Source organism: Sinocyclocheilus grahami, unplaced genomic scaffold (assembly GCF_001515645.1).
Source record: "Sinocyclocheilus grahami isolate Dianchi unplaced genomic scaffold, SAMN03320097.WGS_v1.1 scaffold826.1, whole genome shotgun sequence".
In the NCBI taxonomy this organism is placed as follows: Eukaryota; Metazoa; Chordata; class Actinopteri; order Cypriniformes; family Cyprinidae; genus Sinocyclocheilus; species Sinocyclocheilus grahami.
Genome location: NW_015506005.1, coordinates 626,595 through 653,083, shown reverse-complemented (window position 1 = coordinate 653,083; position 26,489 = coordinate 626,595). Strand labels below are relative to the sequence as shown.

General features: G+C 37.7%; 1 protein-coding gene across 2 annotated transcripts in view; it reads right to left on the bottom strand.

The window, feature by feature from the left end:
* The window catches only part of sin3ab (SIN3 transcription regulator family member Ab), a 39,562-nt gene extending 13,986 nt beyond the window's left edge, over positions 1–25,576 (bottom strand). Inside the window, exons 1-18 of one of the 2 annotated variants that reach the window (XM_016247153.1) lie at positions 25,514–25,576; positions 23,202–23,409; positions 20,661–20,828; positions 20,180–20,286; positions 15,750–16,041; positions 15,423–15,674; positions 14,671–14,823; positions 14,424–14,579; positions 14,224–14,310; positions 13,143–13,261; positions 12,762–12,972; positions 12,250–12,366; positions 11,878–12,116; positions 10,573–10,756; positions 9,911–10,478; positions 9,429–9,598; positions 9,151–9,324; positions 6,016–6,108 (exon numbers count right to left, since the gene is read on the bottom strand). In XM_016247153.1, coding sequence (XP_016102639.1) covers positions 6,016–6,108; positions 9,151–9,324; positions 9,429–9,598; positions 9,911–10,478; positions 10,573–10,756; positions 11,878–12,116; positions 12,250–12,366; positions 12,762–12,972; positions 13,143–13,261; positions 14,224–14,310; positions 14,424–14,579; positions 14,671–14,823; positions 15,423–15,674; positions 15,750–16,041; positions 20,180–20,286; positions 20,661–20,828; positions 23,202–23,378 — 3,267 coding nt within the window. In that variant the 5' untranslated portion in view covers positions 23,379–23,409; positions 25,514–25,576. The other variant, XM_016247152.1, reaches the window with a different exon arrangement.
* Between the last annotated feature and the right edge of the window lie 913 nt (positions 25,577–26,489).

The window sequence follows — 26,489 nt, the reverse complement described above, 5'->3', positions numbered from 1 at the left end:
CAAATTATTGTTTTAAGTGTGAAAATATAGCCAAAGTAACACAGAAATTCAAAAACAATGGACTTGTGAAAAGGCCCCTGAAATAATCAGGTCTTCACTTTAAGCTTTCATTTAGTAATGAGTGAGTTCTTGCTAGAGCAAGAGAAACACTGTGAAAGAGTCTCAGAGCCGGCAAAAGCTGTGAAAAGAGTGACACTTCATCTCACAGAGTATGACGCAGCCTGCAGAAGTGACATGCATGGTTGTTTATCCACACCAGAACTACCGACTGTAGCCAAAGCACAAACTCATTTAGCTTTTTCCAAGGACCATATTTACAAAATATAGACTTCTGGGAATCCATACTCTGGTCTCAGGAGACCAATTCAATCATTTCGGATCTAACAGCATCCAAAATGTTCTGGTGTTGCTAGAGGAGGAGTACAGAGAGAAGTGCCTGGTTCCCACAGTGGCATTCAGTGGTAGTAAAGCTCTTCTATAGAGATGTAAGAGTGCTGAAGGTGTGGGCGAGTTGTGCTTTATCAATGCTGGCATGAATTCACACACTACTGTGTGACGTAATACAAAAACCTGAAACTGAAGATGCTACCCTCTTCCCATTCCCTGCATTGTTGGGCATTATTTTAACATGACAATGAAGATATTCATTCTCCTGAGTTGAAAATCCTTCAGTGGACATGTATTTCACTCAATCTTAACACTCTTGAGCTGCTGTGAGAGATTCTGTAGAGATGAGCTGAGCAACACTCCCCAATAAAGACCAAGGAGGTCGTCCTCCAGGAGTTAAACAGCACAGATGTCATGACCTTGTACACTCAGTGCCAAGAAGTGTCAGGGCAGTTTTGTCATCTTTCTATGAATTATATTAGTGATCATTAAGAAAATACATATTTTATATTTAATCAGAGGGGGTGTACTCATTTATGCTGTGCACTGTAATTCCACATGTCTTACTAACAAGAAACTATACTTCTAACCACAGGTCGAGAGCTGTAGTTCATACCACGCAAGTTTACGATGCTGTTTGCGAATGTTCGTTTGAACTATGATTTTGGTTATGTTGGTAACGACGGAACTTGCGACCATAGTTGGCTAAAGATGCTTTTGGGAAACACAACCCTGAACAGTAATAGTAATAACTCTAAAAAATTATAAATTTGAAAGAAACTAAAAATTGGTTTACCAAAAGTCACTAAATTATTTTACAATACAATTTTTACAATCAAATCAAACTTATTTTTTAAAGGGGTCATATGATGCTTTTTTAAAGATCATTATTTTGTGTATTTGGTGTAACAGAATATGTTGACATGCTTTAATGTTCAAAAAACACATTATTTTTCAAATACTGTACATTATTGTAGGTCCTCTATGCCCCGCCTCTCTCAAACGCTTCGTTTTCTACAAAGTTCCTCCTTCCGACAAGCGCAGTCTGCTCTGACTGGCCAGCTGACCCAGTGCATTGTGATTGGCCGAACACTGCAAGCACTCGTCGGAAATGTAACGCTCCTTACCATAATCATGAGCTTCATCTTTCAAAATAAATTTAAAGACAGTAAATAATGTCATTAGTTTTACCATCAGTTCAAGCCAGAAAGGGGAACAGAGTCGCGTGACAGACACAGTGATGAAGCTGGTATGTGTTTGCAGTACACAAGCCACGGTTAAGACCGCTGACTCCACTGTGATGTGACCATGTCTCTCTCTCACACATGCGCGCCCACACACACACACACACACGATGTGCAAAACTCTGCATTTGAACAGTCAATAGCAAATACTTATATATATAAACAAATACTAATAACAAAACATACTTACAGTCGCTGATTCAGAAGCGCCAGATTGTCATAGCAAAGTCAGAATTACCTCCTCTCCTAGGTTCACGAAACGGTTGTCCATAAAATGCATTGCTGTTCTGTTGTAAGTAATCTTAAAGATTCCTAAATGCATCTACTTTCGGAAGGCCAAATAAAGTGCTTTTGCTTTCGCCTAGAAACACACAGTGTCTCCCTGACATGGCTGCTTTAACACTAACTGAGGTTACTGAAACCACGCCTTCTTTCTTTGCGTGCACATTTAGGCGGCATTACGCAAATATTTCCATAGTGAGGTAGATATGTGGGGGCGTGCTAGAACTAGCCGTTTTAGGGGGGCGTGGCAGAGTCTTAACTTTGATAAAGAATATCTCTTTGGTTTTGAGACTTTAGTCTTTGCAATTTCAGGGATCTTATCTATGCACAATCAGCTTGTAATACTCCAAAGAGAAAGGAAAACTTGAAATCGCATCATATGACCCCTTTAACAATATGTACAGATAAATCAAATATTACAGTGTTACTTTGGCTGAGAGCACACTCCAAGATCAGACACACACAATTGATTTTTCTGGTGGCTCAGACTACACCTCTGCATTCCAGTGGTGCTACTAACTGATGGGATACAAAATATAGAAAAGTCCTGGAAAACTGTGGGAGCTGATGCAGAAACAGATGAACATTGACAACCCATTTCTGCAAGACCCACCTAGAATACTGTGTTGGTCATCTTCGCCTTGGCAATTTGCTGAAGTCTTCCATAACAGCAATGACCAAAACAGTCCAACACCACTGTCTGATTTAGTGTAGAACTTCACAGCATCCAATCCATAAGGATCCACTGTCTGTCACCTTCCCTTGCCATCTCTGTAGGCTCTATGGAAAGACCAGTAGTTCCCACATATCCCTCCATTCATCATACAGCACCTTGTTGTTTCTGACCCCTCGGATATTGCCACAAGTAGTGTTTCTTTACAATATGTTTGGCTGCTCAGAACATACTTAGCTTACATCCCGAACAGTGCCACAAGCCTCAATCAATTTATGAAGGAAATTGCTAACAAAAAGCTTGTAGTCAGTGTCAACAATTTTTCAACCACAAGGGTTATAACGGAGTAATAACTCAAAATGGTCGGTGCTGAAAGAGATGTTCCCTCCCAAATCCCAAGCACAAATAGAGTCTGTCAGGACTGTTGAACAGAACTGGCTCATATAAATCAGCAAAGTCTTGCCATGGCGCATCCTTTCCTTCTGATATTTAGTCCATTTAGACATTATTGTCTTACCAGCAGTTCTTACAGGTCAGAAGCATGTGGTGCCTTAATATCTGGTTCATCAACATTGTCACCTCTTTTCTGAGGTGCAACAGGAAAGACAAATAAGGAACGACATCTTTTTTTTCCATTTCCTCTCAACACTTCTTGCAGCAGCAGGTGACACAGATGTAGCAGATGTTATTGGATACGGCGGTGCAGAAGAATGACAAAATATGTTCCTCTGAATGATAGATCTCAGCCTTCAAGAAACGAGTCAGCTGAAGCACAGAAAGTAGTGCAATGGAATAGTGCAAGTACCAAATTTGCACAAACCGCTACACTGAAGTTAGCATGACTTGGCTGTGCACTGCAGATGGGTTTAATGACTGATTTTGATGTCATGCACTATGTGGCCTATGCCTCCCCCACAAAAAATAAGTAGTATTAGCACTAACATAACGATTTTAAAACAGATTTCAGATAATGAGCTATAAAAACTTTTTAAAAATTGCATTAGGTAGGGCCCTACGATTTCCGCGATGCGGAAAACGCGGACGGAATTGCAGAATCCAGTCATAAAAATGGAATTTACTGTTTAACACGGAACGTCACAGAATTTGTCAAAGTTTGGGTGAATTAATCAAAAGTAGGTAATTACACTTAAATCAAGGCGTGATACGGACTAGTATCTGTAAATATTAAGCAACAAAAAGACCATTTAAATTCGAATCCTGCATGTTCTGTGTGTCTGTGAATGGTTTCGGTTACTACACACAAGCGCGTAGCATCTGCCGCCTCAATATATGAGTACATGAACAAACAATCTCTAGAACTGCTCAAGAGTCACTTCATGAGCATTTGACCGTTTCATTTGAGAGAAACTATCGTCATATCAGATGCACACAAAAATTTAAAGGTATTCACGGACACCCATCAAAATAAAAGTTTGGTTTAACTTGAAGAAATTATTGTGCCTGAAATATATTACTGCTGTTCAGAAGAATGTAGGTAATACTACAACTACTACTACTAAAATTATTAAAACTTTATTTTTTAAGGAATAATTACACATTTCTTTCATGTTTTAATGTTAATACTAAATACCAAAAAATAAAGTTTAAGTTTTATTTGTTTAAAAGATTAATTGAATTAATATTTTATGCCTTCATTTGATAACCAGAAAAAATTAAATACAAAACACAGAAAAAAAAACTATTTCATAGGCTATTGTAAAAATACATTTTAATAAATTAAATTGTTTTTATGCATTCAAATAATTAGACATGCATAAACAGAATTTGGTAACAATAAAACAGAAGGTGAGAAAAAATAAAACATTTCATAGGGTCCTAGACATGTCATTTTTGTTAAACTTATATAATATATACTAATATAATAAATTGATGTTAAATTGTATAAGTTTCATGATTTTAATTTAGACATAAGACCATTTTAATAGACCATAGACATTTAGTAATTTAACCATTAAAAAAAAAAGATTTCATAGGACCCTAATTAGGGCTGAACAATTAATAGAAATCAAACCAAAATAGCGATTTGGCTTGATGCGATGATTGAAATCACAAAGGCTGCGATTTTTAATGAAATAAATATATGCACATCCCCATAATCTCTGCAAGTGCTTATAATGTGCATCTGATTAAGCAACACACTCCAAACATACTCTCAAACTTAATGAGAAGCATTTATAAACCTGTTGTTGAGAACATTATAACATGATTTTATTCCACAAAATCAGTCGAGTGTTTTAAAATAACTTCATTTTCTGATCTGATCTTATTACAGAATGAGGCACAAAATATATTCTATACTGAAATAAAGGCTATGTCGAGCAGCATTGCATTATAAATGTACTTTATTATTATGAAAATACCAGAGAAGGCGTGAATAACACAGATAAATCATATATTGTCGTAGGTTTATTGTCTTCATGTTTAATCAGTTCATATGTTTCTAACTTCTTTTAACTCAGTTACAGCCATAGCTAGATACCTTTGTCCATATTAGGGATTTCCTGGAACGTTATGTGTTCTTACTTCTGTGATTTATATGTGGAGTTTCTGCGTCAGGGCACCCTCTGAGTTTAACACTTAGTAATGCGCACTCAGTCCTATTTTGGCCATAAATAGGAAAAATAAATACTTCTCTAAAGAAATTTGAAGTAAACATATGAAAATAATTTTTTCTCTCCAGTGTATAGAAGTGTACAGGAGCTTTTTTGTTTTGTTTTCTCCCCACAGTGGATGTATAAAAGGCTCATATTTCATATTAAAGACATGGACTTCATTTTGGATTTTACATACTTCCTGATCAAAATTAAGAAATTACTGTCAAAGATTTTTATCATAACAGTATCTTATGATGTACAGTTATAGGCCTGTATGTTAACAACCCAGCAGTTTTCTGTAAAATAAAATTAGTGTTATCTTATCATTAACTTTTACCTAATTATTATAGTTATTTTTTGTTAATTTGTTTTAAAAATTGCATTTAAATTGCAAATTGCAATTTTAACCAAAAAAATAAAATAAAAAATTGCAATTTGATTTTTTCCCAAATCATGCAGCCCTAAATAGCATATTTAGTTTGTTAAAATCAACTGCAGATTTGACAACAATCACACTACTGTCTCGCACACCAATAGTCTCAGCCTAAAGATAGTCTCCAATAGTCTCAGACTTCAAACCGGATGCATTTCTTGCATTTCACTGCGCTATTTTTTGTCGTTGTTCATATATGCATAGATGATCAACTTTCACTGAGATGCAACATTTGCGACAGGGTTCTTGGCCTGAATAAGCTCCAAAGTAAACCAAACTTTGCTAATAGTCAAAAGATGTTGCTGCAACACTTTGCCAAAAGTACAGTTTGGATTAATAGGTTAACGCTGAAAAATCTTTAGCCAAGTCTCAGGCATCTACCTCGGTATCCACAGGTCCATCCGAGTTCTCCTCCTCTGTGTCCAACAGCTCCATGGAAAGCTGTACAGTCCCCTTAGACTTCTGGAACAATAACTGGAATGAAAAAAAAAAAGAAGTCCTGTTTAAATATGCATCGATAGCAGACATGAAATACTTCAAAACTATCAGCTTCTATGATCTCACATAATTAGTTTCCCTTACATATTCACCCTTATATTTTAACCTAAAATGTTAAGGGGAAAAAAAAACCTACAGACACTGTAGATATGCATCTATCTACACAGATTAAACTGTGGTTAAACAAAGTAGTTAAATAAAGAGGAGGAGGTGAAAAGAGGCAGCAGATAACAGCGTGACATTGAAAAATGTGGTCATTAAAACAAAAAGCAGTGATTTTGGCTGATTAAGTCACTTTGACCGATAGCTTGATGGATGGTCAATTAGTTTGCTTGAAAAACCAACAGAAAAGTCTTATCAGTATTTCCTATACAACCATCATTTACTGTGACTTCGACTTTGTCACTGTGAATGTAATTCTAGTACAAAAAAAGCACTCTCTTTCAACACACAATAATATCTCCCCTACACTACTACGGATACCACTTCAATCCTTTTTGCTTTTCTTAAGTGACTGCATAAAACTTTAAGTCCAAAAGTATATCAGTTTTGGTGTGAACACTAATGCATGCAATTGAACACATATACACAAATATATTGAATCCAAGCTGCTAAAATGACCCATTATCTGCTCCAGGTTTTTATTACATTATAGAAATAAATACATCAGCACAATACATCAGATCAACATTGATCATTGCCTATTTAGCCCCACCCACACATTTGTTATATAGATAGACAGAAGAAATACAACTACAACAGGATCACTGGACTAAAAATATCATTACCTTCCAAAGGAACCTGATATTAGGAAAATGGCTGTTTATTTTCAACTACGTAAATGTCTCCATACAGAATTATTTGTTTGCAATTTGACGCAAGCTTTGCAAACAGACTTTTACTGAAAGATATGGACCTGACAGGAATAGTACAACATATACATAACCATGTTATACCACTGACACCACTTAAATACTTTTTGTAAATTGCTTTCCTTAAGTGACTGTGTAAAACTTTAAGGCCAAAGTATGCTTCAGTTTGGACACAAATGTTTAGTGTATCCATACAACCGAACGCAAAACCTCAAAGTATACTTACTAAATATTATAGTTTCATGCACACTAGAAAGTTTTGTTCTTGTCCAGTGATAAACATGTCTTTGTACTCATTTAAACTAGAACTAAGTGTCTCTTAACTATACCAGGTGTCGACAACCTTTTCGGAATGAAGTGCCATTTAATTTTTTTCTGGTTAAACACTGTGCCAATGTAGTAACAACATGGCAGATGGAGTTTGTCCAAATTTCAAAAATCAAGTCGTTTAAAAAAAAAAAAAAAGTCATGCAAAAAAATTATACTGCAGTGGCTGTTGCTGACTATTTACAGGTGCATCTCAATAAATTAGAATGTCATGGAAAAGTTCATTTATTTCAGTAATTCAACTCAAATTGTGAAACTCGTGTATTAAATAAATTCAATGCACACAGACTGAAGTAGTTTAAGTCTTTGGTTCTTTTAATTGTGATGATTTTGGCTCACATTTAACAAAAACCCACCAATTCACTATCTCAACAAATTAGAATATGGTGACATGCCAATCAGCTAATCAACTCAAAACACTCGCAAAGGTTTCCTGAGCCTTTAAGATGGTCTCTCAGTTTGGTTCACTAGGCTACACAATCATGGGGAAGACTGCTGATCTGACAGTTGTCCAGAAGACAATCATTGACACCCTTCACAAGGAGGGTAAGCAACAAACATGCTAAGGAGAAGAACTGGACTGTTGCCCAGTGGTCCAAAGTCCTCTTTTTTTTTTTAGATGAGATTAAGTTTTGTATTTCATTTGGAAACCAAGGTCCTAGAGTCTGGAGGAAGGGGGGAGAAGCTCATAGCCCAAGTTGCTTGAAGTCCAGTGTTAAGTTTCCACAGTCTGTGATGATTTGGGGTGCAATGTCATCTGCTGGTGTTGGTCCATTGTGTTTTTTGAAAACCAACGTCACTGCACCCGTTTACCAAGAAATTTTGGAGCTCTTCATGCTTCCTTCTGCTGACCAGCTTTTTGAAGATGCTGATTTCATTTTCCAGCAGGATTTGGCACCTGCCCACACTGCTAAAAGCACCAAAAGTTGGTTAAATGACCATGGTGTTGGTGTGCTTGACTGGCCAGCAAACTCACCTGACCTGAACCCCATAGAGAATCTATGGGGTATTGTCAAGAGGAAAATGAGAAACAAGAGACCAAAAAATGCAGATGAGCTGAAGGCCACTGTCAAAGAAACCTGGGCTTCCATACCACCTCAGCAGTGCCACAAACTAATCACCTCCATGCCACGCCAAATTGAGGCAGTAATTATTATAATTAATGCTGTTCAGTTGCTTTGTCACAATCTGTATTGTTAAAAGCGCTATATAAATAAAGGTGACTTGACTTGACTTAATTAAAGCAAAAGGAGCCCCTACCAAGTATTGAGTACATGTACAGTAAATGAACATACTTTCCAGAAGGCCAACAATTCACGAAAACATTTTTTTAATTTATTTATAAAAGTATTCTAATTTGTTGAGATAGTGAATTGGTGGGTTTTTGTTAAATGTGAGCCAAAATCATCACAATTAAAAGAACCAAAAGACTTAAACTACTTCAGTCTGTGTGCATTGAATTTATTTAATACACGAGTTTCACAATTTGAGTTGAATTACTGAAATAAATGAAATTTTCCACGACATTCTAATTTATTGAGATGCACCTGTAAATCTAGCGGGTTTGGAGTCTCGTGTCACAGATCCAATGACGCCAGTAGTGACAATTTTCTATAACCAATCAGTGATCTGCAGTATTTACACGTAATATTTTAGTATCTGTACGGCTCACTTGGAACCTCAACCAAGGTGGTACTAAAAAAAAAAAAGTACCAGTAATAGTGAGCCGTACCAAGCCGTGCCATGCAGTGGAAAAACGCCATATGTGATTTCGGACGCAGCGATTATGTCTTGGTAAATTAAAAACAGATAGTCGTACCTTAAAACAGTTCTCGTCGGACATCAGCTGCTCGGCTTTGCGCTGGTAGGCTGACTCGGCACTTCCTCTCGAAGCTTGGGTGGACAGGGACCCACCGGTGGCTTTGTTGGCACACTCGCTAAGGTAAAGATCAGTCACCTGTACACAGATCTCATCACTTACTATATGCTGCAGCTGTGGGAAAGAGAAAAAAGAAAGATTGAACTGTAAGATGAGATTCCGAAACACTGAAAATGCTCACTAAACAGGAACTTGACCTAATAAACAAAAAACCCTACCTGTCTCACTATACTCTGGATGAGTTTGTCCATTGTGAAGGCAATGTAGGCATGGATGGTAAACATTTCCCTCAGCTGGTCCTCGTATTGTGATGTCTCCATGTTGCCATCCAGAAGGTTTCGCACCATCTCTAAGAAGGCAGAGTAGTAGTCTTCAACATCGATGTCCACTGCAAAAACAAACAGGGCATTTTTAATTCATCAACCTCTAACGACAGCATTACAAATAAACAAATTACAGCCTTTATCTACGAGTCGCTCAAGTAGTTTCCATGGTGACAGGACCCTGAGGGTTGCAGGTAAATCTGAGAGAAATGTCATTAGCTCTAACATGTGTTAAAACCCTTGAGAGCAACTGGTGATAAAACATCCAGCTGTCTTCACAAATTTAGGAGGTCTCGCACTCAAGTTCTCCACTTTGGTGTGAACCGTGCGGACACAATGACTACCTGCTTAAAACCTGAGTGAAATCTGAAACTCACTGGGTTCTTTCAAACGCAGCTGGATGGCCGGGCTGTCGTTCTTCTCTCTTTTCCCTCCCAAGATGTTCTTTTCCCACTCCCTCTCTCTGGCATCTTCCTCTATCTGTTTTTCCGCCTGCGCGTAGATCCGTAGCAGTCGGGAGCACAGGATCTGATACAGTCGTAGGAAGATGTACCAGTTATTGTTGACATAGAAGAGGTTGTAGGCATCGTCACAGTTACTCAGCTTCTGCTGGGTAGCTGCTGTATGGCTGAAGAGGAGCTTAGACTTTGCTGACGTCGTCCCATTGTGCTTTTTAGTCCCATCTTCATCTGGTTCAGTCTCCTCTTCTTCCTCCTCCTCCACATCAGAAAGCTCGCCGCGCCGGGCGAACAGCATGTCGGGGATGAAATGGTATATGATCTGCTTGATTTTGTACTTGTCATCTTTGTGGATGCTGGACTGCCTCTTGACATGGTGGATGATGAGAGCGGCCGCATCTTCCAGGATCTGGCTGTCCTCGTACGTGAGGGTCATGTGAGGGCCTGAAGGAGGGGTGGCATTGTCTTCTGAAGCCTGCTCCTGCCGCTAAGTGGATGAAAAGGCCATTATGTGCAACCAGGCAATATTTAAAATCCATTTCATTTTTGAGCACAAAATATACATTTTGAATGTTTCATACCTCATCATAAAGAGTCTCGATTTCATTGAGCAGCATCTTGGAGCGAAACACCTTTGTGTCATTCTGTTTGAAGTTAATACCTTGGTGATCTAAAGACTTCAGGTAATACTTCTCATTCTGTTCCCTCCAGATCTTATTGAAGCTACGCTGAGCCTCTCGCCACTCTTCTTCTTTAGTTTTCAGCCTAAGACGACAAACATAATGAATTCTGTGAGGAAAACCTCAAATGAAAAGAACTGTATAAGACAGAACTTTCCCTATCTGACAAAATTATTTGAGATGTATAGAAAACACAATGCTGCTATTGAATAATAACAAAATTATAAATTACTTGGGTACTACGGCTGCATATACGTTTTTTGTTGTTGTTGTTGTTTTTGCAATTGTGGCACATAAGCATTTAACATCTAATATTGCGGCTGCTTAGATACCAATGATTAAATCACACACAGAAATCACACATTCCATGTTCAACAGGGTGTGAAAAACATGTTTTGGCCAATCTGCTGCCAATAGAAGAAGAGTAAAAATTACTCTATAAGGGCATTCACATTTTGTTTTCTATGAAAGAGCAAAATTGAGACGTCCTTTAGTTTACTCAAATGTGAAACATAATCTGGTTCTTATTATAATTAATTATAGTATCTGGTTTGGTCAGAAACTAAATCGTTTTTGCAGCTATCAGGTCTTCCTTCAAATAAAAGTGAATCTGGATAAGTTTGTGGTTTAATAATTGCATTAGGGCAAAATCACAGTTTTGATTTTAATTGGAAAAACTGTGCAGCCCTACATGCTTTTGAATAACTTCTATAATCATGTACTATGTTATTTGGATTGTTCTACAAAGAATACATGTTCAAAAAAAAAGTTTTAAAAACAAATCTGTCCTCTTTCAAAGAAAGAACCTTTTCTCACAACAGTGCATGACATTTTTATAATTTTGCTAGCGAGAAAATAACATTTATGCTGACCTTTTGAGTACAGTTTGGTCAGAAACTAAATCGTTTTTGCAGCTATCAGGTCTTCCTTCAAATAAAGTGAATCTGGATAAGTTTGTGGTTTAATAATTGCATTAGGGCAAAATCACAGTTTTGATTTTAATTGGAAAAACTGTGCAGCCCTACATGCTTTTGAATAACTTCTATAATCATGTACTATGTTATTTGGATTGTTCTACAAAGAATACATGTTCAAAAAAAAAGTTTTAAAAACAAATCTGTCCTCTTTCAAAGAAAGAACCTTTTCTCACAACAGTGCATGACATTTTTATAATTTTGCTAGCGAGAAAATAACATTTATGCTGACCTTTTGAGTACAATAGGTACAGAGACAGCAGGGTTCGTCTTAAGCCCATCTATGATGTCTGGAGCTTTATCACCATATATCCTCTGAATAGCTTTACGATGGATGACCTCAGAAGAGCCTCCGATGGTGTTGTCCAGCCGGAACTTGGCCTGGTCCTCAGCAGACATGCGCGAGATCTTCTTTTGAACAGCCTCCAGAACACGGATAGTGGCGAGGTTTGTCTCCAGAACCACATCAAGCTGCACGACACATGACATGTTTGATCAAACACGGAACTGAATATCCTACTACACTGATGAAAATTAAGCTTTGGTAAACTAAAAAAAAAAAATATATATTATATCTATACTTGTGAAACTGCTTTTTGCTTACCTCAAAGCGCTCATCTTCACATCTATATATATGCTCTTCATACTGAGTCTTTTTGGAGCTGACGAAGGTTGAGTCCTCAGACCAGGATGGAAATGACACCCACGTATCATTCAACACCTGAAAATTATTCAGCATTAGCATAGGGCTGCCATATCATCAAGATTTTCACTACAAGTGAATCAAACTCCTCCCACACTGGAAAGCTACATTTTGCATGGTGTATTATTGTAACAGTTGAGTTATCTGTGCCAAATGAGCCTTTTGATCCTTCTTTAACAAAACAATAATCCATCTAACAATGAAAAAGAGAAACATAACTCTTTACAGCATAATTCCTAACTACTGAAAACTCATTTCAACTCAAATCTAATGGGCACCCCATAATACCAGTACACCATCAACCAACACCAGCTGCAAAATTTTTAGCTTGCAGAAGAGTGTTAAGTGTGCAAAAGAAATAAATTAAAAGTTGTACTTGGTGTGAAAGGATGGCTCCCCGATGGTGAACTCACCTCTTTGCACAGCGGAGTCCTGCCTGTACATCGAGGCTGCTGGAAGCTCTTGGGCAGGGCTCTGTAACTGGAGCCCAATCTTTTGCAGGATGCATAATCAATTTCCATTGCAATGCCTTCAGTGGCTCGCTCTTTGGGAAAGCTCTCAATATGGGCACACTCTCTGTAGCCAAGGAAGTTCTTGAACCATGTAAAAATCTCAGGGAATTTCCTGATAACCAGAAAAAGCAATAGCAAAAATGTCAGAACTAATGAAACCAATAGTTTTATTGATTTCTGATTTATAATGAATAAATTAAATAATGGCCATTTAAAAGCCTTTAAATCAGACTGAAAGTATCTCTCAGAGGTCAATATGAAATTAAATTGAATTCCACTCACCCCAAAAATGGCAAGACCAGCTGCACAAGTTCAGCCCGTGAGATCACTTCTTGATTGAAGATGACCAAACAGCGTAAGAAATTGTCGTAAGCCTCTGAACTCCGCAGTGCTTTCCGCACCTAAGAAGAGAACACAGTGTATAATAGGGCTGTCAAAATTTTGTACTTAAATTTTGTACTTAAATATTATCAAAATTCGAATTATATTTGAATTTAAAATGCATAATTTCAGTTAGGGTGAAGAAAAGCTTATGGCTTCTCTTCTGAGGCCACAAGAGGACGCATCGAACAAAACATTACTAATGCACGTTTATTCAATGCATAAGATAAAATGACTATCTGTGAAAAAAGTGCATAATGTTTAAAATAATGTATATAAATCAATTATAATTAATTAAGTTGCTTAAACAACAATAAACAAATCAGCATCATGTATGTAAGCATAGTTTAATACAAAGGGCGGAAAGCCAATCACAAAGAATACATTTCTCATTTAAAAACATGAGATGCTATGGGATGGGAAAACCCCCCACCATAAAGTCTCGATATATGTTTTTTCAAAGTTAAACTTGCATTAATTTTACATGGCTTTCTGAACATGCGGCTCCTTTGTGCGAGATGCGAGTGCAACGGTGATAGATGTCCCTCTAGAAAATGCCAGAAATATGTGTTCTGTGTGAACGGCTTGTTTCAGTTTTGACGTAAACAAGATCTTCTCCGCATTGATGTTCTCTTTTTTAGCAATATTTTTAATGAACAATGCAGCAGCGCCACATCTAGTGGCTTCAACTGGATAGGCTAACAAAAACATTAAAATGCAATGACACTTACATCGTCATCGCATCTCGTGTGCCACTGATAAGGCTGCCTCCTTAACGTACACCTAAAATTCGAATGCAACATTTTTGCATTCGAATGCGGATTATTTTAAATTCGACGAATATTCGAAATTCGAATTTTTTTTTTTGCAGCCCTAGTGTATAAGCCACATAACTCACTATAATCCTTGTAATGTGCCAACATAATGCAGTTATTTTTGTATTCCATTATAATCACTGAAAGACTATATGAAAAGCAATCACCTTTTCAAAAAAGAGAGATTCAGCACCAATTCCATGTTTGCTGGCTTCCGCCATTGAATGGTCTTTTCCCATAAACTTTTGTTTTTTCTGTTGAAGAGTTGAAAAAAAAAAGAAGAGGATGATTAATACTGGATAATAATACAATGTTTTAAAAAAACAGTCAAAAAGTACTGTTTTAATGTAAAGTTTTACTCAATCACCTTAACAGGGGGTGTAGTGGGCGGCCCTGGGTGTCTGCGGATTTGACAGCCATTCTGGTTAAACCTCTGCTTATTGTTTAGTTGGGGTCTTTTTACCGTCACCCCGTGATCAATACGCACAGATTCAGCCTTCTCAGCTGCAGTCTTACTCAATAACTGAGGAGAAGAGAAAAAAAGCTAAGTGAATTCAGCTCTATGATTTTCAGATATTATTATCATAGATCTCAACAGACTGATTAAAACCTACCACTGAACTGTTAGCATCTGGCAGGAACTGGCCGAATTCTGAAAGAAGGTCCTCTTGGTTCTTGAAGAGCTGGGCCACCTGAGCATAGACCTGCTGCTCTGTGAGAGTGGGTGTGTAGTTTCCCCCTGCCTCCTTAGCGTTACGCTGCTCCTTCTATACAACAAAGAAAGTACAACTTTACAGCATAAAGGACTGTAAACATGCACTACTGTCTAAAAGTTTAAAATCTGTAAAATTTATTAAATGTTTTTAATTGAAAAAAGTCTCTTTTACACACTAAGGCTGCATTTATTTGATAAAAAAATACAGTAAAAACAATAATACTGTGAAATATTACAATTTAAGATAATTTCTATTAAAATGTATTTCATTTCTTTGATGGTAAAGCTGAATTTTCAGCAGCCATCACTCCATTCTTCAGTGTTGCATGATACTTTAGAAATCAGTCTAATATGCTGATTTTGTGCCCAAGAAACATTTCTTATTTTTATAAATAACAGTTGTGTTGCTTAATATTTTTGTGGAAACTGTGATACACTTTTTTCACGACTGATGAATATAAAGCTTGTTACATTATGCATGTCTTTACTATCACGTTTGATCCATTTAACGAATGCTTGCTGAATAAAAGTATTAGTCTTACTAACCCAAACTTTTGATAGTGTACTTGGGTGAATAAAAAGGTTGGTTGTACTACACAGCTGTAGAGCATTCTGACATACAGATATTGTCCTCAGTGCCTCTGCTCTCACCTGGTATGTGTGCAGAATTTCCAAGAAGGATTTGTAGACCTCTGGCTGACCCTGAAAGCGGTTCTTGATTTTGTTCACGTAGTTGATAGCGTGGTTGAACTCTACAGGTTGGTTGTTCTGCAGCGGGGTTGAACCGGCAGTGCTGCTGCTGATGGGAGTGTGGGACTGGACCGAGGGTGAGCGCGGGGAGGCGTACGAGGGAATGGACGGATTAGGCTGACTGGTTGGGGTAAGTGCAGGAGACTGCATTGGCTGTGGAACATAAAACTAATTTAGACAAAATGCACAACCCGAATATGTACAGAAGGTAAAACTATTTAGTTTTACCTTGCTGATCTTGGCAGGGGTTGGCTGGCTAGGGATGACCAAGGCTGCAGTGCTGGTGGGAGCTGCTGTTTGGGTCTGGTGCTGCGCTGGCTGTGTTATGGGAAGGTTCTGAACAGAGATACCATGCGGTGTGATGTGGTGGATCTGGCCAGGAGTGGTCACATTAACCAGATCATTGGTCTGAACCTCAATCTTGTAGCCAGGAGGCAAGAAGGTGTTGAAGCCCATGATGAGGTCTGGATGGCCCTTGAAGAGCTGGGAGACTCTGCTGATCACACCTGGTGTATCAATGCTGACAACACAAGGATGGTACATTTATGGTATTTGATTTGTAATGTCCTTGAGTCCAAAAACACATCATTATAACAATGCTTGCAAAAAAGCACTATATGGACTTTAGGTTTGTGACGGTGAGGATATTTTTCCACCGGTTAATTGACGCATGACAACAATGGTAATACTGGTATCATGGGGGGGTGGGGTTCGTTAATATTTTCCCTCTTTTCCTCGATTTCCTTCACTTTTAAATAGCATATAAATGCCCATGCGCATTTTACTTTTGAATTAGCGTCAATTCGGCATCAATTGCTTGAACGTACAACAACAAACTCACTTATATTAAACATAGAACTTTTGTTAACAAACACACATAAAAATACACCATGCTATAGGCCTAATATAAACAGGGTTCGCAAAATTTAAAAATCCCTGGTAGCCCTTCGGGCAGGCATTCTTCAGATTTTGGTAGCCCAAAAATGAATTTAACTAGCCCGAATAAAAGATATTGTATTTTTTCTTCAAATATCAAGTCAAGAGAGTAGAAGTGCAACGGATCACATGAAAAAAATATGGTTCTTTATTAAGTAACACTTACTATTTAAAGAACAATTTACTACTTCGATACCACAGCAAAAACTAGTAGCATATAGGGATATAACGATTCACTCAACTCACGATGTGATATGATTCACGATACTGATTTCACGATTCAATTTTCTCACAATTTCTTTTTTAACAACAAAAGATTTAAGACAGATGTTTAAAAAAGGTGTCCTTTTGTTATTTCTCAGACCAAAAGGCTGCACATTACTTTGTGAAATTGAACATGTCGAACAATATACTAACTTGAAATTTTAAAACAAATTCCAAATCAAATAAATAAATACAAATAAAATAAAATAAATTTCTCCATGCAAGTAAACTAAGGTTTTGCCTGTGTATTTTAATCACGATCCAAACAAAGATGCTGCATACATGTTATTTAGATTGTAAACTTTTGAAATTTGAAACAAAAACAAAATGGTCTGACTTTAGCTTTGTGATACTACATAAAATCTGAACGAAACAAAAACAGCAGACGGGCTGAATGAGATGCAAATGTTACTCTCTGACAGCAGGTGGCACTTAAACAGCAGGTATTTATAGGCTGCTGCCCCTTTAAGATCAAAAGCACTGATCCAATATAATGATGCAGGTGCGATTTCTTTCTCCACTGTTTATGTTCAAGACATGAAAATACTTGCCGAGATAGTTATTTTAAGATAATTTTGTGTGTATGTGTCCGTTAAAGCGAAAGAAGAATCAATTCTGTGTTTGTGCTCTGCCTGAAACGCCGCTCTGTATGTGCGCACTTGGAGCACCGAACTGAATTCTTCATGCGCATGAATGGTTTAAAACGCTTGAATTTTTAAATTGGTAAGACTTAGAAACACGTGTAAATGATAAACTATGATCCGTTTCACCCCTACAAGCAAGTGAACAACGTGAATCAAGAAAGGGATTTTATATCACTGTTCAAGACAGCCTGTCGGGCAGGGCGGTGAAACATTTTGGTAGCCCGACTGGAAAACACAATAGCCCCGGGATGTCGGGCTAGCGATCTTGCCAGCCCTGATAAAATAAATAACTTACTCAAAGTTTAAATATAAATATAAATATATATATATATAAATAACATTAAAAATTAACAAACACTAGGGAAACAAATAAATAAGAAACATAGAATGTTTATTAGCAAAACGAATAAGAAAGCTTGGAGTCATGACATACACCTAAATGTACAATAAAATAAATTACACAAAAGTAAAAATCAGCAAACACTGTGAATCCAAATAAATAAGAAACGAATGTAAAAATAAAACCACCACACAAAATTACCTTAGATAAATGTCAAAAGTCGACAGGCTTTTCAAAATCCAAAATATTGCCAAACAGCTAGTCGCTTTTGCCTTTCGTTTTGAAACAAAACCTTCTGCCATCGTCTTTTCTGTCTCACCTCACTCTCCTCACGTGATAAATGAAATCTGACTCCTGCTGCTGATCTGTGATGCGACTGTCGTCCGGCACGCTGCATTGAGCAGCCGTGTTCAGTTTTTAATTGTAGTGTCTGTTCTCTAACAGAACTAAATAATTTTTATTACTATATAAAAAAAATCAAAAATACGGTGGGGGTAGGTGCCGCGGTGGGCAAGTGACGTAACAGGTGTTGTGGCTTAAGACCGGTCACACCGTCAACACCTACTATCGCAGCAAGACTAATGGATATTCCTATTTTCCTAAATACTTAACACCAAGTATTAAAGATTACATTTACATTACATTACATTTAGCAGACACTTATCCAAAGCGACTTACAAATGAGGACAATGGAACCAAAGATCTGCAATTAAAACCACTCCATTAAAACATTTGTAATCATTTTATTATTTAATAATAACATGATAATTACATTTAGTTTTGTATACTTTATACTAAATGTAATATTGAAAATATTACACAGAACGAATGCTGGCCATTCAAAATCTAACCAACAGTGACAATGGCATGCATAGTGAATTGTGACTGGGCTTCTTTCTTATAACCATTTGCATACTGACTAGTCTTTCTTGACCTATTTAAAGTCAGCATGAAATTAAAATTCACCCCATTTACCTCTATTTTTCTAAACACTTGTTATAGATCTTAATGTGAACAATTCACTTGTGCACGTGTTTCATCAGCTTGCGTTCATCTGCTTCCAATTTTGAGTGCAATGCCAACATCTCAGAACCCAATCAACAACCAATGCACAGGACCGAGTTCAAGTGCCCACCCCCATTTAATTGCAACCATATATAGCCACCATAAAGGTGCGGTTGCATTTACTATAGTTCAGTGAAATTCTGTGGGCAGCAATTTTAATAGGAATCCATGCATCCTGGAGTTTCGCATGAGGGTGAAAAAGCTCCCCTTGCAGATTTCACTCATGTTCAAGTTGGTCACACAAATTCGCTGACTTGACCAACAGAAAGCTGCTTGAAAGTGACTCCTGTGTGAGCAGGGCTTCATACTTTGCAACTCTATTGACAAAGTACCTGTTTTGTGACTAGGCCTGTCGCGATAATTACTATATCGACCTATTGCACAATATTTGTACATGACCAAAATAAGTTTTGGAGACGAGATACATTCTCCATTGTGTTTACATAAAAAAAAATCTATTTCACCAAAATTTAGCTGATCCTTCTTCAGGTCAAGTCATATTTATAAATAAAAAAATTGTCATTGTATCCTTTTTAAAGTTTAAGGGGATTTCCCATGATTGGTGTCAGCGCTGTTCAATGCACTGAATCAACACCATTGATTTCTATGAAGTAAATTTAAGAGTTACCCAGGTGATGAACCACTGATTGAACGGTTTAATGAACAATCACTCTTAAGACTCAAGACTCACTGGTTTAACAATGTAACTGCACTGACTAGTGCTGATAGCTACTGCTGAAATATTACCATTAAATAGTCAGAGGCATATAAAGACAATTATACTGTTTAACGTGATTATTTATGGGGCAATATATAGCCCAACAAAAAGTAGACAGGCCTAAATGCGACTGTGATCTTATCACTCCAAAAACTGTTATGGTTTGTTGGTTTTCATCCTCAAGACGAGTACTGAGTGTGATGAATGGCTCTAATTTAACATTTATTTACTCCAAAGCCTGACACCTAAGCTTAAAATACTATATTTTGCTACCTTCAAAGCACTTATATTTATGGCTTGAAATGCAGAACATTTGGAAGCAAGAAAAGAATGAATCAGTAATTCAAAATTGTATTTTAAAATAAAAAAATATATAATACTGCACACAGGTATGATCACTGTTTGTACAAAAATCAAGAATTACTTTCTTCAATGCTTGGCCTATTGGCGCAAACAATTCTTCTCCTCTATCACTGACAAAGAAAGAGGGGCCAGAGCACAAAAGCAGCCACAAGGAAGTACAAAGACGGGTTAAGTGTCTCTCTCAGCTACCTTGGCCGAGGATAAAGTCCCCAGGGTGCTCACCAAAACTAGATCAACCCATCCGTGGTGTGGAGCTAGACAGAACTAGAAGGGACAGAAGCACAACAAGAAAACAAAAAAATCTAACAAAAACAAAACTCAAACTGACCTTTGAGACTTGAACTCCTTCATGATATCCAGAAAGTCATTGTAGACCTGCGGCTGATTGCCAAACTGAAGCTTAACTTGATCCAAATAGGAAAGAGCATCTTCAACCTGAAATCACATACATATCAGATCTCCAACAATCCATCTAAACTAACGCATATACAGTGGGGAAAAAAAGTATTTAGTCAGCCACCAATTGTGCAAGTTCTCCCACTTAAAAAAATGAGAGGCCTGTAATTTTCATCATAGGTATACCTCAACTATGAGAGACAAAATGAGAAAAAAAAATCCAGAAAATCACATTGTAGGATTTTTAAAGAATTTATTTGCAAATTATGGTGGAAACTAAGTATTTGGTCAATTACAAAATTTAATCTCAATACTTTGTTATATACCCTTTGTTGGCAATGACAGAGGTCAAACGTTTTCTGTAAGTCTTCACTAGGTTTTCACACACATGCTCTTCTAGGCATATCTCTTACCTTGAGCCTTTGAAACTGCTGCTGACCCAGTGTTGGGGCAGGGGCTGGGGTAGCATGAGAGTGACCCTGGCCCACAGGCTGGACAGCTGGCCCATGGTGATGAGGCCCACTGTGCACAGCTGAACTGCTGGTATGTCCATGTCCCCCAGAACTCTGGGCTATTGACAACTGTTAGAGCAGAAGGAGAAATGGTTAATTATCAGGGCTGATTACATAAAATTAAATGTCATTTCCCTTTAACACTATGTGAAGAATTCTCATTCTTACAGTTTTAATATATCCAGAATATATAAGTCCGACCCAAATGTTTGATGTCACGATTATCATCTATTTGCATTAGTTTATATCCAATTGGTCACTTTTATGCATTTGTTTTATATCAAAGTTACATATTTAATGCTGTGACGTGAGAAAGCACATTGATATGTTCATGCAGCCGACAGAAATCCTGCCGCTCCACAGAGCACCACTCAAAGTTTTCTATTAAATTGCATTATATTTGTCCCAGATCGCTGTTCGTATGTATAATGACTTCACTCAAAGCTGGAAGATTGTGTATTGTGCATTTTTCAGCGAAATGTTTGTCTTTGGTTCTAATAAAGTCTGTATGCTTCATATAGAGCTAGAGTGCTTTCTCTTTCCGTTTTGCTTCGAACTTCAAACTCATCGACACCACTTTGTTCATTCCTGTAGTGAACCTTTGCCTGTTTGGTGATTAAATAAACTGTTCTGGACAGCTGCTTGAAATGAACACGATGCATCCGGTGTGTGATACCTGTGAGTTATAGATGCAATGCTGCACATTTTGTCCAGTGTGCTTTTTGTTATTTTGATTGGATGATCAAGTGTTCCAAAATAAAAGCAAATAAAGTGTGAGAGTTTACATAGAATATACATATGTATGTAATTTCAGTGCTATGGCCTTTGTGTAGAGGTTTAAACATGGCCATTTTTAAGCATGACTGATTGGATTTCTATGAAATGATAACACTTAATTTGTATGATTCCATTTATAACATGAACTAAGGTTAATATAAGCTGTAGAAGTATTGTTCCTTATTAGAGTGTGTTAATTTCAATACCAATATACTTTAAAAATTTAAAGTTGCATCTGTAATGATCAAATTATATTTCATATTAATATTTTTTATTCTATTTAAAAAGAATGGTTCAGTTTTTTGTTGGAATAAAGTTCAGCACTAGTTTTCATTCAGTATTCAAAAACTATCGGTTGATTAATCTGTTATTGGCCAGTGTGGTCCAACCTAGTCCAATATATATATACAGTGGGTACGGAAAGTATTCAGACCCCCTTAAATTTTTCACTCTTTGTGATATTGCAGCCATTTGCTAAAATCATTTCAGTTATTTTTTTTTCCTCATTAATGTACACACAGCACCCCATATTGACAGAAAAACACAGAATTGTTGACATTTTTGCAGATTTATTAAAAAAGAAAAACTGAAATATCACATGGTCCTAAATATTCAGACCCTTTGCTCAGTATTTAGTAGAAGCACCCTTTTGATCGAATACAGCCATGAGTCTTTTTGGGAAAGAGGCAACAAGTTTTTCACACCTGGATTTGGGAATCCTCTGCCATTCCTCCTTGCAGAGCCTCTCCAGTTCTGTCAGGTTATGGTTATTTGTATGTATGCATGCATCAAGAGCTCCTGTAAAACCACAACAAATTCCTTGTTTGGCTCATTCGGATTCTAATATAACTAGAATATATGTTTCACTTTTTGTGAGAAGAAAGCACCCCTACAACAACTTCTGAAAGTGAACGGTATGTGTTTTACTCGAGCATTACATAAAAATGTCATTTTAACATTAGTGTAATCAAAAAGAAAAAATACAACACTGATTAGTATTTACTCTATGAATTCAATATGCACTGATTCTTATTTAAGCTACAAAAGTTATTTAGGTAAGAGCAGTGAGTGATTTTCTCTTTGTCTTTTGTTCATGGCCCCAAATATTGCAAGCTGTAGCGATATGCATATTGCGATATGTACATTTGCGATATTTCGATAATATCGATATATTGCACAGCTCTACATATATATATATATTAGTCGACTAGTCTGTGCAACCCCTAATATAGATAGATTTTCAGTAAATCAAGTTAACACTATTAGCCATTTTCAGGTTACACACAAACGCATATATATGTATATCTATCTATATCAGGGGTTGCACAGACTAGTCGAATTTAATGCTCTGCCATGATGCTTTAAGCTTGACATTGACTAATATCATTAATGCATTCATATAAATGCAATCTTTACTGTGCTACTTTATCTGGATGTGATTCAGAACGAGCAGAAATCTGTGAGAAATATAACGACCCAAAGACTAAAGAACTGATAAAAATGAGCTGTAATAGGAGCAATAGTCATGTGGGCAGAGCTGTGTCATATGCCATAGCTGTGCACAAGGCGTTCGAGTCTCAGCTTAAGGTTCAGGCTTATTTGATCATCAGAATATAGAGACATATATACCAAAATAATGCAAAACTGTTGATGACATTTTGGTACCTGATAGGTCTGTGAGACAGAGTACTGCATGCTGGACGATGGCTGCATGTTGTCTGGTGCGGTCTCGTAAAGGGAGGAGGCAGAGTTGAGGACACGGTGCTGAAAGCCGTCCACACCCCCGGGGAGCCGCCGCTGAGAGCCGATCACTGTGTCCTGATCCTCCAAGAGCCGCTTCATTATGTACTCATGCTCCTCACTGCGGCGGAATCTACAACAAACAAACAGCAAATATTCATATGAAAGTTACTGCTAAATATATATATATATACACTACCAGTCAAAAAGTTGGACACACTTGACCGAATTCATGTTTCTTATGATCTTAAACAGACAGTTCACCCAAAAGTAAACAAGTCTGGAACAACATGAGGGTGAGTAAAATACCCAAAGTTTGGGTGAACTATTCCTTTAAAAACCACATGATCTCAAAAAAAAAATCTGAAATGAATTTAGTAAACAAATACATGTAGTCACATAAAAAGGGTCAAAACGAATAGATTTGAATGCGTGAATTGAACTAGATAGTGAAATCAGACAGCTGGCACTTCATGAAGTTGGTTGAGAAAAGCCTAGAGTGCTACCATGCAAACAGAATACTTTTAATTTGTTCAATATATTTTATGTCACTACACAATGATTTAAACTTCCCTGTGTGTCATTTCATAGTTTTGATGACTTTACTAATATTCCAAAACGTGCTAACAATGAATGTGTAAATAATGGACAAACTCATTTTTTGGATGAATAAGGCTTATTCATTCCTTCTTTTTTTTTTGTAATGTGTTGTCTACAAATCAGTTCATAACAGGTCTGCCTAAGGACATTTAGTACCGCTTATTCATGCATAATAACCCGAAAGCGTTTAAATCCCACATCGTCTTGGAAAACCGCAACGTGTCAGCAGCCTGCTGAGAGGAGCTTCGTGTAAAGTTAGTGACAGACAGACAGACACCTGTCAGATGCACTCGACTGCCACAAAATGACGCTCACTCGATGTCTGATCGACTTGGGTTTAAACGGTCCATTATTGTTTCCATATTTAGCGCAGGTCGGCTAACAGATACCACGGTGTTATGAGCGTTGCCATTACTCACATGAGACTGCGACAAAACTTTAAACAATGTTACCGTTTACTATAATCCTGTGTAGGCGGAGTGTTGTGTAGACTGTAACACCGTGAGGGAAACATGCTGGGCCATGTGCGCGGTCTCATTTTTATTTGAATGGCTAAAGTCTGTTTTGTCCAACTAGACAGTTTTTCGTCTTCTGAATGTGTGTGTGTGTGTGTGTGTCAGGCCTGAAACTATATGACCCACACACTTCACAACACACTGAAATTCACCGTAAAACTTGATATACGTATTGTGTATTTACGTATTCATGTTTACTAGTTTTCTGGTTATCAAAACGCGTTTTATCAAACCAACAAAGCTTCCTGAACCGCTATGATACGTTATAAGAGGGGGCGAGCAGTAACCGCCTCTGTCCGATGCAGAGTTCAGACCACCACAAACTGATCACACTAAAATAAAAAAACACGACCAAATACAGCAAATAACATCTAATTAACCACCAAACACCGAGAACGTGCGATAAGGCAGTTTGGTGAGCGCTCGATGTTGCCAACTGTGTTTCTAGCTACAAATCAGGAAGTCCTACTGAATGGTTTCTACCGGTAAACACACAACTGCTCCGTGATCAAAGCAGCACTGTTATACGGTAACGTTAGTTCAGAAGACACCAATAAGCCAGCACTGATCGCTGACAGGTCAAAGGCAGAGAATGATAGTTAGACCTTCAGGATGAGCAGCTGATCAACACAACAACAGAGCGTAAAACCTTATGTAGCCACTCAGGCTAGGTACGGCTAGCTAGCGCCACGACAAATACTCTTATATAATCACTAGTTTGTCATGCATCACTTCAAAAGAACATGATTTAATGTCGCTATCTTTGCATTTCACGTCACCCGGGAGATTTACTGGCCATTTGGTGAGGATAGCCGTTTAAGCGTCATTAACTATGAGAGTTAGCTACTTTTAGCCCGAATGAAGCACTGCGACGACGACAGCTAGCGAGCCTCCGCTAGCACGCAGAGCCGACTCACCCCGCAACAGACACTCCGGATCACTTCTCTCTGCTCAGCCGAGAAATCAGAGCCTATAAAGCTTGGTAACAGCGCTCTCAAACGTTGAATCGTGTAAGGTTCGGATTTGAATGGCAAATTAAAATACACGCAAGCACCATTCAGGCAAGGCGCCAGACCTCAAATTGCATGCTAGGTTGCTAATTGGCTAACATGGGAAAACAACCTCAGCAGGAGGATCCTCTCGATCGGGGGCGTGGTCCTCGGAGGAGGCGGTACCAACAAACTCCAACCGAGAACAGCGATTGGTGGGGCACTGGCGAAATTCGAATATATCAGATTTCTGCAGGATTTGCCCGCCCTCCTCCTCTGACAAAAGGAATAGTAGCGGGGATTTTGATTCTTCTCAGTGACTCGACTCTTTTGAATCTGTTCACTAAAGATTCATACAGATCTGTTCGCTGTAGCATCCAGTGTTTTTTTTTTTTGAAGGTCACTTCGGTTATGATTCCTTGCCGTTGCTTTCGTCCCTACTATGTAATATGCAAGAAACACGTTCAACGATATGACAATATTTCCGTTTTATTTGCAGACATTCAGAATTTAATTTTAAAGTACGGGAATTCGGCCACTGAGTCTTCTGTGTGTTCAGAATGAGTCCTTGTATCATTCACTTAGGAAATACCGAGATTTTTAGTCATTTTGTCAACTGTCTATTATAAAACGGTTAAATTAAGAGTTGAAATTATGCCCTTACGACATTTTTACACATTCATAAACTAGAATTTTCACATGTCCAACAGCAGGAATGACAACAATTCCTTCAGCTCTGCTCAGAGTCTCTTTCATACCCGTTCAGTGAAGTGGGCGTGTTCAATCACTGTGTCCAACCAATAAAATGCTCCATCACAGACCAAGAACGAATGCTGTTTACTTGTGCTACAGCTGCTGCAGCATTTCATTCAAACTCAATGCAGCAAAGCAATCACCGCCTCAAATGGGGACGAGACTGCAGTGAATGAAAAATATGAGTAAGTGCATGGAAATTTATCAACAAGATTAATCACTAACATCTAAAATAAATTCACCGTGGAATCTGATGAAAACGTGTCTCGAATTGTGGTAGCCTGTTGCATCAATCTGTAATTTTTACTGTGTAGCTATTTTTACATGATTCATTTTAAGGCTTCTAGCAAAAACGC